The following is a 13,340-nucleotide window of genomic DNA, read 5'->3' on the forward strand; positions in this document are numbered from 1 at the left end:
ACGTCACCATCAACAGCCAATGAGGGTCCAGCATTCTTGGTGATGTCAACAAGTGCGACCTGATTTAACAGGGCAGAGTGCAGAGGATGTTAGAGAGGCAGGGGCTGACATTTCTAAAAAGGAAAATATCTTTTTTCGGTGCTTGATACCACGTCGGAGGCCTTAGGGTTTTTCCATGCTAATCAGTCTAAAAGTGCCACATTTTGCACAGATTTAGCCCAGGGCATTCTGTAATGATGGTATGGTATGGTATGGTATGGTATGGTATGGTATGGTATGGGTTTATTGCTTAGTCCCCAAAGGGAAACACGTTTTGCCACCAGAGCGAATACAAATACACAAAATCAAAGACAACATATAACAAACATACAAATACACAACAAATAACAATAACAGACTTTACAAATTACATGACACCCTCCCAAAACCAAGCTAGCGATGTACGTTAACGTTAAGGAATCTAACAGCAGCAGGAACAAAGGATTTCTTCATTCGCTCAGTAGATATTGTAGGCATCAAAAACCTGTTGCTAAACTTGCTACGCAGGTCATTAAATACCTTATAGAGAGGATGGCCTTCGAAGGAAAGAATAGTGTTCAATTTGGTCCTCATTCGCTTGGCTATAGTGATATCCAAAGTATCCTGAGGGAGGCCAATCACTGAGCCAGCCTTTTTAATCAATTTATTGATTCGGTTTTTATCATCGGCCGTGATGCTGCCCCCCCAGCAGAGCACAGCATAAAAGAGGACACTAGCAAGGATACCTTGGTAGAATACATGAAGGAGTGGCCTACTGATCTCAAAAGATCTGAGCTTTCTCAAGTGGAAAAGTCGAGACTGAGCTTTCTTGAACACAGAATCTGTGTTCATCTTCCAGTCCAGCTTCCTGTCCAAGTGGACACCAAGATACTTATAGGACTGAACTATTTCTACCTCCTGCCCTTTGATGATGACAGGTGAGATAGGCACCTTCTTTTTACAAAAGTTAACAACAAGCTCTTTGGTCTTTTCTACATTAAGCAGTAAAAAGTTATCATCGCACCAGCGAACAAATAGATCGATTTCCTTTTTATAGGCCCGATCATCATCCTTGTTGATGAGACCAATTAGAACAGTGCCATCAGAGAATTTCTGCATGTGACACATTGCCTCACTATGCCTACAATCTGCAGTATAGAGGACAAATAAAAAAGGAGCTAAAACGGTTGAATTATGCAGTTTATACTGCCTCAATTTATTATGGCTCAATTTATGTGGCTGTATAGTGTTGAAGGCACTAGAAAAATCAAAAAACATGACCCTAACAGAACTGGCAGTTGATTGAAGGTGAGTGTACATGTGATGTAACATAACAATCAGAGCATCATCAACACCTACCCGCTTCCTGTATGCAAATTGCAAGGGGTCTAAATAAGGAGCCACCTGCTCTCTAAGGTGGCCCAGCACAACCCTTTCAAAACACTTCATGATGTGGCATGTTATAGCAATAGGTCTCATGTTAGTGAGGCTATTACGTACATTGTTCTTTTTAGGAATAGGAACAAGACATGATGTTAACCACATAGCAGGAAGAGCAGGTAAAGACAGTGACAGAGAGAACAGAGAATGAAAGACCTGGCACAACTGATCAGCACAGACCTTAAAGGTACGAGGGTCGATACCATCAGGCCCAGGGCCCTTGTTCACCTTAATGCTCTTAAACACATTGCGAACTTCATCAGTAGTTATAACAATAGGGGGACAGCTGTCCTCAGTACTTGGCTGAGCTAGAGAGGAGAGGATACTCGCCTGCTCAGCAGAGAAATCAAATGTATCAAACCTAGCAAAAAATGTATTTGCCTCATTAACACACGGGTGACTAACCGGTCCTTTAGGCCGATTTTGAGATTTCAAAGTGCAATAACTCTCCCTGTGAAGGTCTCAGAAATTTCCCCTTCCATGACTTTTCCTAAATACTCAAGATATATGTTCTCGTTTTTTTTCCCCTTCTGAAAAGTTTCCTAATTATGAAATAAAATACAATTATACCACTCTGACGGTAATTATCGGCAGAATAGACCGCTCTCCCCCATTCTCCCCCTCCTAAGAGAATTCACACGTTTAGCGCTCCCGTTGTGCGCCTTTGTTCAAGGTAATGGATCATTTGCATTTCACTGTCAGCTTAGCAAAGACATTAAAACCACTACCTGGAAATGTTTTATTTCATAAATAGTATCAATATAATATTAATTATGAGAATCGCTATGGTGTATATAATGTAGGCCTATTATTATTATTTTAGCCGTGCATGAGCAATCATTTGCGGGGAGATGATGCTCTTGCTGACCGGGAGAAGTGCGACGCTGCTGCCACTGCACAGCGTGTTTCTAAAAGCTAAGCATCATTTCAGCTAATACCTACATATAAAGAACAACTGGGTGATCTATAAGTTATCGGCCAAAATGAATATATTGTATAGATATGCCTACACGGCACACACTGCGCACACGCTGCGCCTGTTCTGTCCGAGTGGAGACGGCTTTTAGACGGCACGCATGTCACGGTGACATGGGTGCGATCAAACAGTATAGGCACCCGACACTTGTGTCATGCACGTTTAATTTCTAATGGATAATCATTTGCTTTTTATTGTTACATGCCTAAGCAAAAAACACTACGTGAACATTTTACAGAGTGAAGAGAATGTGAATTATCTCTCTCTTTCTCTCTATATAGGCCTATAGATCGCATCACGCTGCAACGCTTTGTGCCGCGTTGTGCAGAGTTGAACAGCGCGATGGATATAAATATGTGTCAAAGACTCAAAGTGAACTTTTATATTACTCCAAAGGTGCAGAGATTGTTGACAAAATGTTACATAACGTCCATCATATTGAAGTGGTTTGTTTCTCAACTCAAGTGAAAACTAAGAGATGCACGCAGGCTGACGCAGCACAAACCAGGCGCCGTCAGCGCAACAATAGAGTTGCGCATAAAAGCCGTGAATAAAATACATTTCTACCTTTAAAGTTTTCGGGGTCCGAGAAGAGTAGTCCTATGAACTTGTGTCTAATCCCTGAGTAGTGAGTAGGCTACAGTAAAGCAGAGAAAGACATAAGACAACCACTCCAGGTATGAGGAGTCCTTGTACAGGAGTGGGACAGGACGGGATTTATTTATTTATTTATTTTTAAGATGTGTTGAGTTTTTGTTGAGTTCTGAACGCTTCGGAAAGGTTCTGTTTGGCTAAGTTATTGTATTTTTCGTTTCCTCTTATTTAGCTTATTATTTTCGTTGCTTTATAAGTTGTGTTTAGACCATTCTTTATTTGTTATTTCCCTTGTTTATGTAATTTCTTTGTTAACTTTGTGTTGGGCCACGGCTTCGCTCGCCACGGCTTCGCTCTAGTGAGCCTACTGATCAACGTTCTCTTTATAATTAACTAACTTATATCAATTTCTAGTAATAATAATAATAAAGTCGGGACATATATGAAAGCTTTGCCAAACAAATGTTTAATTATATAAGCTCACAAACTGTGTGGCTATGGTGAGCTTGTTGTCCCGTCGTATTTTGAGAGGTCAATTGAAATGCTAATTCACATTTGGAAGACAATAGAACCCCCGCCGGCAGCAGGGGGAGGAGGTGTTGCGCAGCTCGGCCAAAAGGGAGAAAATCTAACGGTCTAAATGAACGGTAAATGCAGGCGGAGGGGTAGTTTTTTCAGTTCAGTCACCCAAGTGTTAACATCAATCCCAGAGCCCGGACAACTGGACTTGTTGGTCCAGTCCGTGATTGTTTTAATGCCTTTCCAGAGGCCCCTAGTATTGGTATTAGACATTTGTCTTTCTACATTTTCTTTATATTTGAGCTTTGCCTGTCTTATTTTAGCTTTAAGCTCCTTGTTAGCCTGTTTGAACAGGTCGTTATCCCCACTGAGGAATGCCCTCTTCTTTTGGTTAATAGCAGCTTTAACCTCCCTTGTCAACCAGGGTTTGTCATTAGGAAATATCTTAATCTTTTTACAGGGGATGGCATCATCTACACATAAATTGATATAAGCAGTAACTCTATCAACTTTACTGTCCAGGTCAAGATCATCATCATCTAAAAAGATGGACCAGTCAGTGCATTCAAAGCTTGCTTGGAGTTTATCACAAGCTTCATCAGACCACACGCGCACAGTTTTAGTCTTAATAGGCTGTCTCCGGATAATGGGAGAATAGCAAGGCGTCACTGCCAACATATTGTGGTCAGATTGTCCAAGAGCAGACAGCTTCTTCACAACGTAGCTCTTCTTAACGTTCGTGTAGAACAGATCAAGTGTCCGATCACCCCGTGTGGGGCACTTCACAAACTGCTTAAAGGACGGCAGAGTGGCGGAAAGAGAACAGTGATTAAAATCTCCGTTTATTATCACAAGCGCGTCTGGCGAGGCGCGCTGCAGGTCTTGTGTGATGCTGGAGATTGACTCAGCAGCCAGCTTTGCATTGGCATGTGGTGGGACGTACACAACCAGCACGATAACATGACTAATCTCCCTCGGGAGATAATACGGGCGGTAACTCACCGCGAGCAGCTCAACGTTCGAGTCACAAACTTTCTCCTTCACCGTAATATGGTCAGGATGACACCACTCGTCATTAGAGTACATGCAGACGCCCCCACCTTGTTTCAAGCCTGTCCGTTCCAGGTCTCTGTCCATCCGACGTAATGAGAAGCCGTCCATATCCACATGAGACTCGGGGATCTTGTCCGAGAGCCAACTCTCCGTGAAACACAGCAAGCTGGACTGTCGAAATAAGCGATCAAACTTCAGGAGCGCTGACAGCTCATCCGTTTTATTCACTATCGACTGGACGTTGCCCATTATGACCGACGGCAACACAGGTATGAAGCCCCGCCGTCTCTTCCTGGTCCGAGACCCTCTGCAGCCCCTCTTTCTACTCCCATGGTGGCGTAGAGGAACCGATGAGTCGAGGTCGGGCGGAACACAATTTAGCTAGGGCGCCCGAGTCGGCGACCTTCGGGGTCACCACAGCGGCCAAATCAAGTTGGGCTCCCATCGACTTTCTATACAGGAGGAAAATACCCAGAAAACCTTTTTTTTCTGGGTATTTAAAGCTATACTGTGTAAGTTGCTAAACTAGTGGTCAGTCGCGGTATTGCTTTTTACGGCCGTTTTTCGCCCGGAGTCGCCGCGGACCACCGCCGCGGACCACCAGAGCGGCACCGCAAACCACCGCGACCGATACGATTCCCTAGAGTGGTAGAACGTAATTTTCTGAGCAGGATTTGGGGATTAAGAATCCTTCACCATGGTAAACACTGTAGCTAAGGGAGGCTACTTCCTGAACAGATGCAGCACACGCTGTGGATTGGCCGGTAGTGTATCATGTGTGTATGATCTGCGATGTGATTGGCCAACGTATACACAACGTATACAGATGACGCAGATGACGTAATTTTGCCGGGAAATCCCACCCCTGTCACGGCTAAGTAGAAAACATACCGTCGTGACTGGTTGACTTTGTCACATTTCACTCAGGTTTTTTTCATATCACTTACTTCACACTGTCTACTGCCTTCACCCACTTATGTATTGCAATGTAGTTTCAAATACAGCCACGGGGTGGCACTTAGGAGTCAGCAAACATCAGCAGGATATATAATGTCTCATACAAGAAATGTATTTATCCATGGCATGTTATGGAAAGTAAATACAAATGTTAATCAGAAAGATTGGTTTCTTCTTTCCCCACCACAGTCATGCAATTTAGCTAAATTATGTTTTAATTAAGATTAAAGAAAATATTGTGTCTAAAAATGTCAAAAATCTTTCTCATTCTTATGTTCAATCACACTCAGAATTGGTTATGTTCAATCACAATCAGAATTGGTTTCTTACCTATGTCAACTACATTTGAATAATAATAGTTAGCTACTCATTGCACGAGGGAAATTCAGTATTTTCAGCCCAACCGATTTGCTGCCCACAAGGAGCACGTGAGCAATTAGGAGTTAAGAGTCTTGCTCAGGGACACACATCAACATTGCTACCATGGTCTGGAATTGAACAAGGGACAACCAGGGGCTCTGGATCCCCAATCGGGCTCCCTAACCATTCAGCTATGGCTGCCCCTTTCTAAGCTTCTGATGATAGAGTTGCTAAAGACTTTTAATTGTAGGCTGTTATTGCTGCACACATCAGTCGGAGCTGCCGCTGAGCAATTCATAATGTTGGACTATAATATTACAAAACTAACATTAACCACTTTAATCCTATTTTATACCTTGCCTTTTTGAAAATGGCCGATCCACGCTTTACATAGATTGTGCATTACATTCACACCAATCTTGCGAGACAAGAGTCAATGATGGCTATGAAAGGATGAGTGGGCCATCCCTTTTCTTGACGATGGCTTGCCAGATTGCATTCACACACACAGATGGCAGGAAACCATGCAAGGCACCAACCTGCTCACCTGTAGCAACTAGGAGTTGAGACTTCAGAGTCTTGCACAAGGATTCTTAAACACTATCTCTGGGGGAGCCCAGAATCGATCTGAAAACCTTTCGAGAAACCTCCGTGTTTTACGCCAGTTTCTCTACCCCTGAGCCACCATCACACCTAATAAGATCCTTTACTTTAGCCTACCTATCTATCTAACATTATATTGATCAATTAATCGATAGCTTAATGGCTGTCTTTGCCACGAACACATAATAGGCAAAACTCAAATTGAAAAAACGAATTTACATGATGATCTTCTTCCCGGATTCAAACTGCCTTACCCAAGGATCAAGACATTACAACACATTGATTCTACCACCAAGCCATGGTAACTCTATAATTGATTGTAAAACACACACATACATCCTTCTGAGTACATTTGCAGAGCATCAGTCTGTCTTATCAAAACTCCTTTTAATAAAATGTAGTCAGCCCATATAACACTATAAACATGTTAGTTAGTTTTGCTATTTGATTTATTAAATAAATAAAAAACTAAGCTGAAACAAATAGCGTAGCATAGCTGAATGGTTAGGGAGCCCGCCTGGGAAACCAGAGCCTCTGGTTGGCCCTGGTTCGATTCCAGGCCAAGGTAGCGATGTCGATGTTTGTCCGTGAGCAAAACTCTTAGCCCCTAATTTCTCACGCGCTCTATGTGGGCAGCGAATCAGCTAGGTTAGGAAAATACTTAATTTCCTGACGAAATAGGTGTAGGCCTATATAATATATACTGCTCAAAAGAATGAAGGGAACAAAATGTTCCCTTAATTATTTGAGCAGTACTACAGTATACTATACTCAAATAAATTCAAATAAATTAAGGGAACATTTTGTTCCCTTAATTTATTTGAGCAGTATATATATATATATATATATTAAGGAAACAAACACATTATTATTATTTTATTTTTTCTCCCTTTTCTCAATTCAAATGAGCCGTCTTGAGGGGTTCAGAGTCTTGCCCAAGGACTCTTCAACATTAACTCAGGGGGAGCCCGGATTCGAACTGGGAACCCTTCGGGAACCCTTCGTGCTCTAATAACAGTTTCTCTACCCCTGAGCTATGCCGCCCCATAAACATTAACAGAAAGTATGTAGTCTAGTACTTAACCACTGACCATTTGAAATACAAACAGCAACAAGGCAGTGGAGCGCCACTGCCCCTTAGTGGCGGACAGTTGAAAATCACATGACGTGCATGACATCCCTGACATGCTTGATCTGGGCAAATTGCCCCAGGAAATGTGACAATGTCAACCAGTCACGACGGTATAAAGAGAAGGCTTCAGAAGCTGAAAATAACGGATTGGGGGTTCTAAAACTTTAGCGATTTAACAGTTAGGACAATTTTAAGATTTGTTTTATAAAAAAAGTTACATGGTATAACTTTAAGTTGGATGTGAGGGGTTTAACTAGGGGTTTGTCATGATGCTGAATCCATTGCAAGCATTTGTTTTGCACAAAAAACATTCCTTGGGCTAAAAATGCCCCCAGAAAACGATGGTTTAGTGATAAACAGTGATGAGTCATCACTTTTCACAGTTCTGTGGGCGTTTTTGTGGGTGTTTTCTATCTGCCCCACTACACACTGAACTAAGCATAATCAAGTGAATACTGGAGATGTTTAACGGCATCGATTTCTACACAGAAAGGGCAATTATTTCAACATAAAATGCTGTATTCAAGTTCAGGAGAGTTTGGACAAGGCAATTATCTTGAATGCTGCCTTCAGGTATGGCATGGAAAGAGGACATTTGCATTTTCTTTCCACCATAGTAAAAACTGCATTCATGGTCTGGAGAGCTCAAGCCCCCTTTGATGTCGATGTGTGCACATGCCTGCCACTGTGCATCTCCTCTCCTCTCCTCTCCTCTCCTCTCCTCTCCTCTCCTCTCCTCTCCTCTCCTCTCCTCATCAGGGTGTCACTCGTAGTCCAGCTGTCTCCAGACAGGAGTAATCAAACCTTGATGAGAGCTGGTGTGGAGAAGATGATGATTATGATGAGAGAGAGAGAGAGAGAGAGAGAGAAAGAGAGAGGGAGAGAGAGAGAGAGAGCTGTATCTACGGTGTGATTATCTATGCGTGTGTGTGTGTGTGTGTGTGTGTGTGTGTGTGTGTGTGTGTGTGTGTGTGTGTGTGTGTGTGTGTGTGTGTGAGAGCGTGTGTGTGTGTGTGTGTGTGTGTGTGTGTGTGTGTGTGAGAGAGCGCGTGCATGCTGGGTACCAGCTTGTAAGTCGCTGGGTGGTCGCTGTTCTCTCCTCTGTAAACGAGCAGAGCGAGGGATGAGAGACAGAGGGAGGTAGAGAATGATGGAGGGATGAGAAGAGACAGAGGGAGGTAGAGAATGATGGAGGGATGAGAAGAGACAGAGGGAGGTAGAGAATGTGTTTACAGGAAAGTAGAACATGTGGCGATTGTTGTTACATTTGTAATTGTATTCATGATACATTTGTCTATCCTTTCATAATTGTTTCTGGATTCTATGGAAACATGAAAATAAAACAGATTTGATAACAAACAAAACTAGAAAAGAAAATTTCTAAGAAATTTTAAGTGTGCCTGCAGCTCGCTACGTCTGTGCAACCTTGTGTAGCGGTTGGTGTTAGCATTAGCGTTATTAACATTAGCATTTTTTTGCATAAACGTTAACATTATTGTTCTTCATATGACACCACCCACATGTCTGTACGACAAACGGTTCACGAGAAAACGGGTCACTTCCTGTTTGGTGAGGGGCACTTCCTGTTTGGCGAAATAGGCCCCAATTAAGTTTAAGGACTCTTAATCTTGTCATTTGACGCAACCCGCGTGTCTGTATGACAAACGGTTCACGAGATCAAGGGTCACTTCCTGTTTGGTGAGGGGCACTTCCTGTTTGGCGAAATAGGCCCCAATTAAGGTCATGGACGATTAATGAATTAAAGCTGCAAGCAGCGATGACCGGGCCCTCGCAGCTCTACCCACGTCACAAGGCCAGCAGCCAATCAGGAACCAAACAGGAAGTCAGCCATTTCGACTAATTAGTGGCGTTTTGGCGCATTTTTGGCCGTTATCACGGGTCGCACTTTAACGACAGTTTTGTGAGGAAAAAAAAGTTTTTTGAGAAAAAAAGTTTTTTGAGAAAAAAAGTTTTTTGAGGAAAAAAATGTTTTGAGAAAAAAAAATGTGAGAAAAAAAAATTGAGAAAAAAAAATTTTGAGAAAAAAAAAATTTGAGAAAAAAAATGTTTTGAGAAAAAAAATTGAGAAAAAAAATTTTGAGAAAAAAAAATGTTTGAGAAAAAAAAATGTTTGAGAAAAAAAATTTGAGAAAAAAAAAATTGAGAAAAAAAAAATGTTTTGAGAAAAAAAAAATTGAGAAAAAAAATTTGAGAAAAAAAAAAATTTGAGAAAAAAAAAATTTGAGAAAAAAAAATTGAGAAAAAAAAATTTTGAGAAAAAAAAAATTTGAGAAAAAAAAATTTTGAGAAAAAAAAAATTTTGAGAAAAAAAAAATTTGAGAAAAAAAAATTGAGAAAAAAAAAATTTGAGAAAAAAAAATTTGATAAAAAAAAATTTTTGAGAAAAAAAAATTTGAGAAAAAAAAATTTTGAGAAAAAAAATTTTTTGAGAAAAAAAAATTTGAGAAAAAAAAAATTTGAGAAAAAAAAAATTTTGAGAAAAAAAATTTTGAGAAAAAAATTTTTTGAGATAAAAAATTTTTGAGAAAAAAATTTTTTTGAGAAAAAAAATTTTTTGAGAAAAAAAATTGAGAAAAAAAAAATTGAGAAAAAAAAAAATTATGACACCAGCCGCGAGTCTGTACGACAAACCGTTCATGAGTTATAGAGGCACTTCCTGTTACAGAGGGGGCGGGGCTTAATCAATTACAGCTCATCCCTATTGGCCGGAAAAAGACCAAAGTTGTGTGTGCATTTTAAAGTTTAAATCACGTTGCTAGGCAAAAGTATGGCAGAGTTATGTGGCGCCAAAGTTTCTGGGTTTTTTTCGGAGTCCCCCATTCTAAGTCAATGGGGTTTTTGGGGCGTCGTTTTTTGCGAATTACATCGCAATCGTATCGCGGATCGGAAAGAAAAGTAATAGCACACCATTCCCGGCCGAGCCGCATGTTTTGATGTGTATATAGCGGGGGTGGCGTAAATCGTGCGGCAGTTATTACGTGCCGAAATTTCCCCCATTCTAAGTGAATGGGGTTTTTTGGCGTCGTTTTTTGCGAATTACGTCGCAATGGTAACGCGGATCGGAAAGAAAAGTAATAGCAACCTATTCCTGGCCGAGCCGCACGTTTTGATGTATATATTGCGTGGGTGGCGTAAATTGTGCGGCAGTTATTACGTGCAGAAATTTGTGGCGAAACTATGGACTTAATTAAGTATGGCGGATTACAATAAGTGTTTTGCCATTGCGTTGCATGGCAGGCACACTTAAAAAAGGAAAGTAAAACATGGGTCATGAAGGCAGAGCTCTCTGTCTACCAAGCAGTCTTCGTGCCTACTCTCACCTATGGTCATGAAGTGTGGGGCATGACAGAAAGTATAAGGTCGAGGGTGCAAGCGGACGAAATGGGTTTCCTCAGACGGGTGGCTGGTATCTCCCTTAGAGAGAGGGTGAGAAGTTCAGTCACCCGAGAGAGACTTGGAGTAGAACCGCTGCTCCTTCACTTGGAAAGGAGTCAGCTTAGGTGGTTCGGGCATCTAGTACGGATGCCCCCCGAGCGCCTTCCTAGGAAGGTCCTCGATGCACGTCCCACTGGGAGGAGACCCCGTGGCAGACCAAAGACCAGATGGAGGGATTATATCTCCAAACTGGCTTGGGAACGTCTTGGTATCCTCCCTGAGGGAGTGGAGGAAGTTGCTCGGGATAAGGAAATCTGGAAGTCTCAGTTGGAACTGTTACCCCCGCGACCCGATTCCGGATACGTGGTTGAAGATGGATGGATGGATGGATGGATGGATGGATGGATGGATGGATGGATGGATGGAAAACATGGGTCATGATAATGACCACAAAACTCTAGCAATTTAGGTGACTGCCGTCAGTGGACTGGCAGCCGCCGACAACAGCTTAGCTATAGTTTTACTAAGCTTTACAGTACTTCAGTAAATGCACTTTACTTACTTTACACCACTGACAGAGAGGCAGGGGAACAGAGCTATAGAGGAATAGTTTAGAATAGTTAAAATAGTTTAGAATAGTTTTTTGAAGCGCAAAATGACAATTTGGCTCTCCAGACAAAATCATTCAGAACACATAGAATCTAAAAATATGGGAGTCGGGGGGTCGAAGCCAAGACCTTCTAGCTGTGAAGCGACAGCCACAGCTACCGTGTCTCCAAGTTGTAGATGTTTGGCATGGTGTTAGGTATGGCCAGGGACGTGCAGAGAATGTTAGAGAGGCAGGGGCTGACATTTCTAAAAGGGCCGTTGGTGGATTTTTTTTGTGCCTCAGACATGAAAGGGTTAATTGTCCAAAGTGCCGTGCGTTTTCTCCATTCGCGGCCCCTCTCTTATTTTGAAGGCCGGAAGTAGATCGAGCTCACAATTCCCACTTGACGATGTTCAAGATTCACTCAGTTTCACTAGTTCCGGTCCCGAGCGTAAACAAAGATCTAAGATGGAAGCCTCCATGCTTGTGCTATTTCCGCGAGTAAACATGCCATCCTTGGCATCAAAAGTCAAGGAATGTTTTTTGTGCAAAATAAATGCTTGCAATGGATTCAGAATAATTAAAAAACGATTTTTTTGGAGTAATTTTTTTCCTTTATAGTGTAGTGTATTGTAAGTGAATGAGACTGAAAATTACCCTAGCTGTGAAACATTTTCCCCATCATTTTGAAAAATACACCCCGGCCAAAAAATGGTAATAACCCTCCTAGATGACAAATCCATTGAGTTATTATTATTATTATTTTTATCAGAATGAAATAAATGATGTCCACCACCCCCTGAAACAAATGCTGTGGGAATACTGCTGAAAAGTGCTGATTGTGTGTTAAGTACAATGTACAATATTTCATGAAAGTCAAGTCAACTGATTAAAACTCTACCGGGCCGCGCTGAGCCAACTGCTGCTGCAGATGTTATATTGGACCTATACATGCCTAATTATGCCTAACATTTTGCGCGCACACGGGGGCCCCTTGGCGCTTCAGTGCCCAGGGGCCCTCTGAGGTGTTAATCCGGCCCTGCATAAATGACCCGGCTATATGGCTTACACAAACCTCTCTCTCTCTCTCTCTCTCTCTCTCTCTCTCTCTCTCCCTCTCAGCCCCTCCCACCCCCATCGCCCCGCCGGAGCTGCTGTCCGTGGGCGCCACCTACCTGTGGATCAAGCCCAACGCCAACAGCATCATCGGCGACGGGCCCATCATCCTGAAGGAGGTGGAGTACCGCACCACCACGGGCAACTGGGCCGAGACCCACGTGGTGGACGCGCCCACCTACAAGCTGTGGCACCTGGACCCCGACGTGGGCTACGAGATCAAGGTGCTGCTGTCCCGCCCCGGAGAGGGAGGGACCGGACCCCCCGGACCGCCGCTCATCACCAGGACCAAGTGTGCAGGTATATGTCCGTCTGTCTGTCTGTCTGTCTGTCTGTCTGTCTGTCTGTCCCCCGGCCGGTGTGCACTAGGGCATTAACGAAAAAGTCGACAAGTCGACTCAGTCGACTTCATTACACAAGTCGACTCCCACCAGAGAAAGTCGAAAGTCGAAGTAAAAAAAAAACGAAACAAAACGTTCTATTGTGAAAATAGCAGATCTACATGCTCACGCTATTATCACAATTTCTGCCTCTATATATTTGACAATTTGGCCAATGTTTAATTTGTCATTTTAGAAGTATTAAAA

The 13,340-nt window shown here is 42.4% G+C and overlaps 1 protein-coding gene across 1 annotated transcript in view; it reads left to right on the top strand.

Moving 5' to 3' along the window:
* ptprt (protein tyrosine phosphatase receptor type T) overlaps window positions 1-13,340 on the top strand; it is a gene marked incomplete at its 3' end in the record, with an annotated part of 244,184 nt that overhangs the window by 42,845 nt on the left and 187,999 nt on the right. Inside the window, exon 7 of the mRNA XM_080727378.1 lies at window positions 12,760-13,053. Coding sequence (XP_080583504.1) covers window positions 12,760-13,053 — 294 coding nt within the window. The remainder of the gene's footprint in view (window positions 1-12,759; window positions 13,054-13,340) is intronic.

Source organism: Nannobrachium achirus (assembly GCF_963921795.1).
Source record: "Nannobrachium achirus genome assembly, chromosome: 6".
In the NCBI taxonomy this organism is placed as follows: Eukaryota; Metazoa; Chordata; class Actinopteri; order Myctophiformes; family Myctophidae; genus Nannobrachium; species Nannobrachium achirus.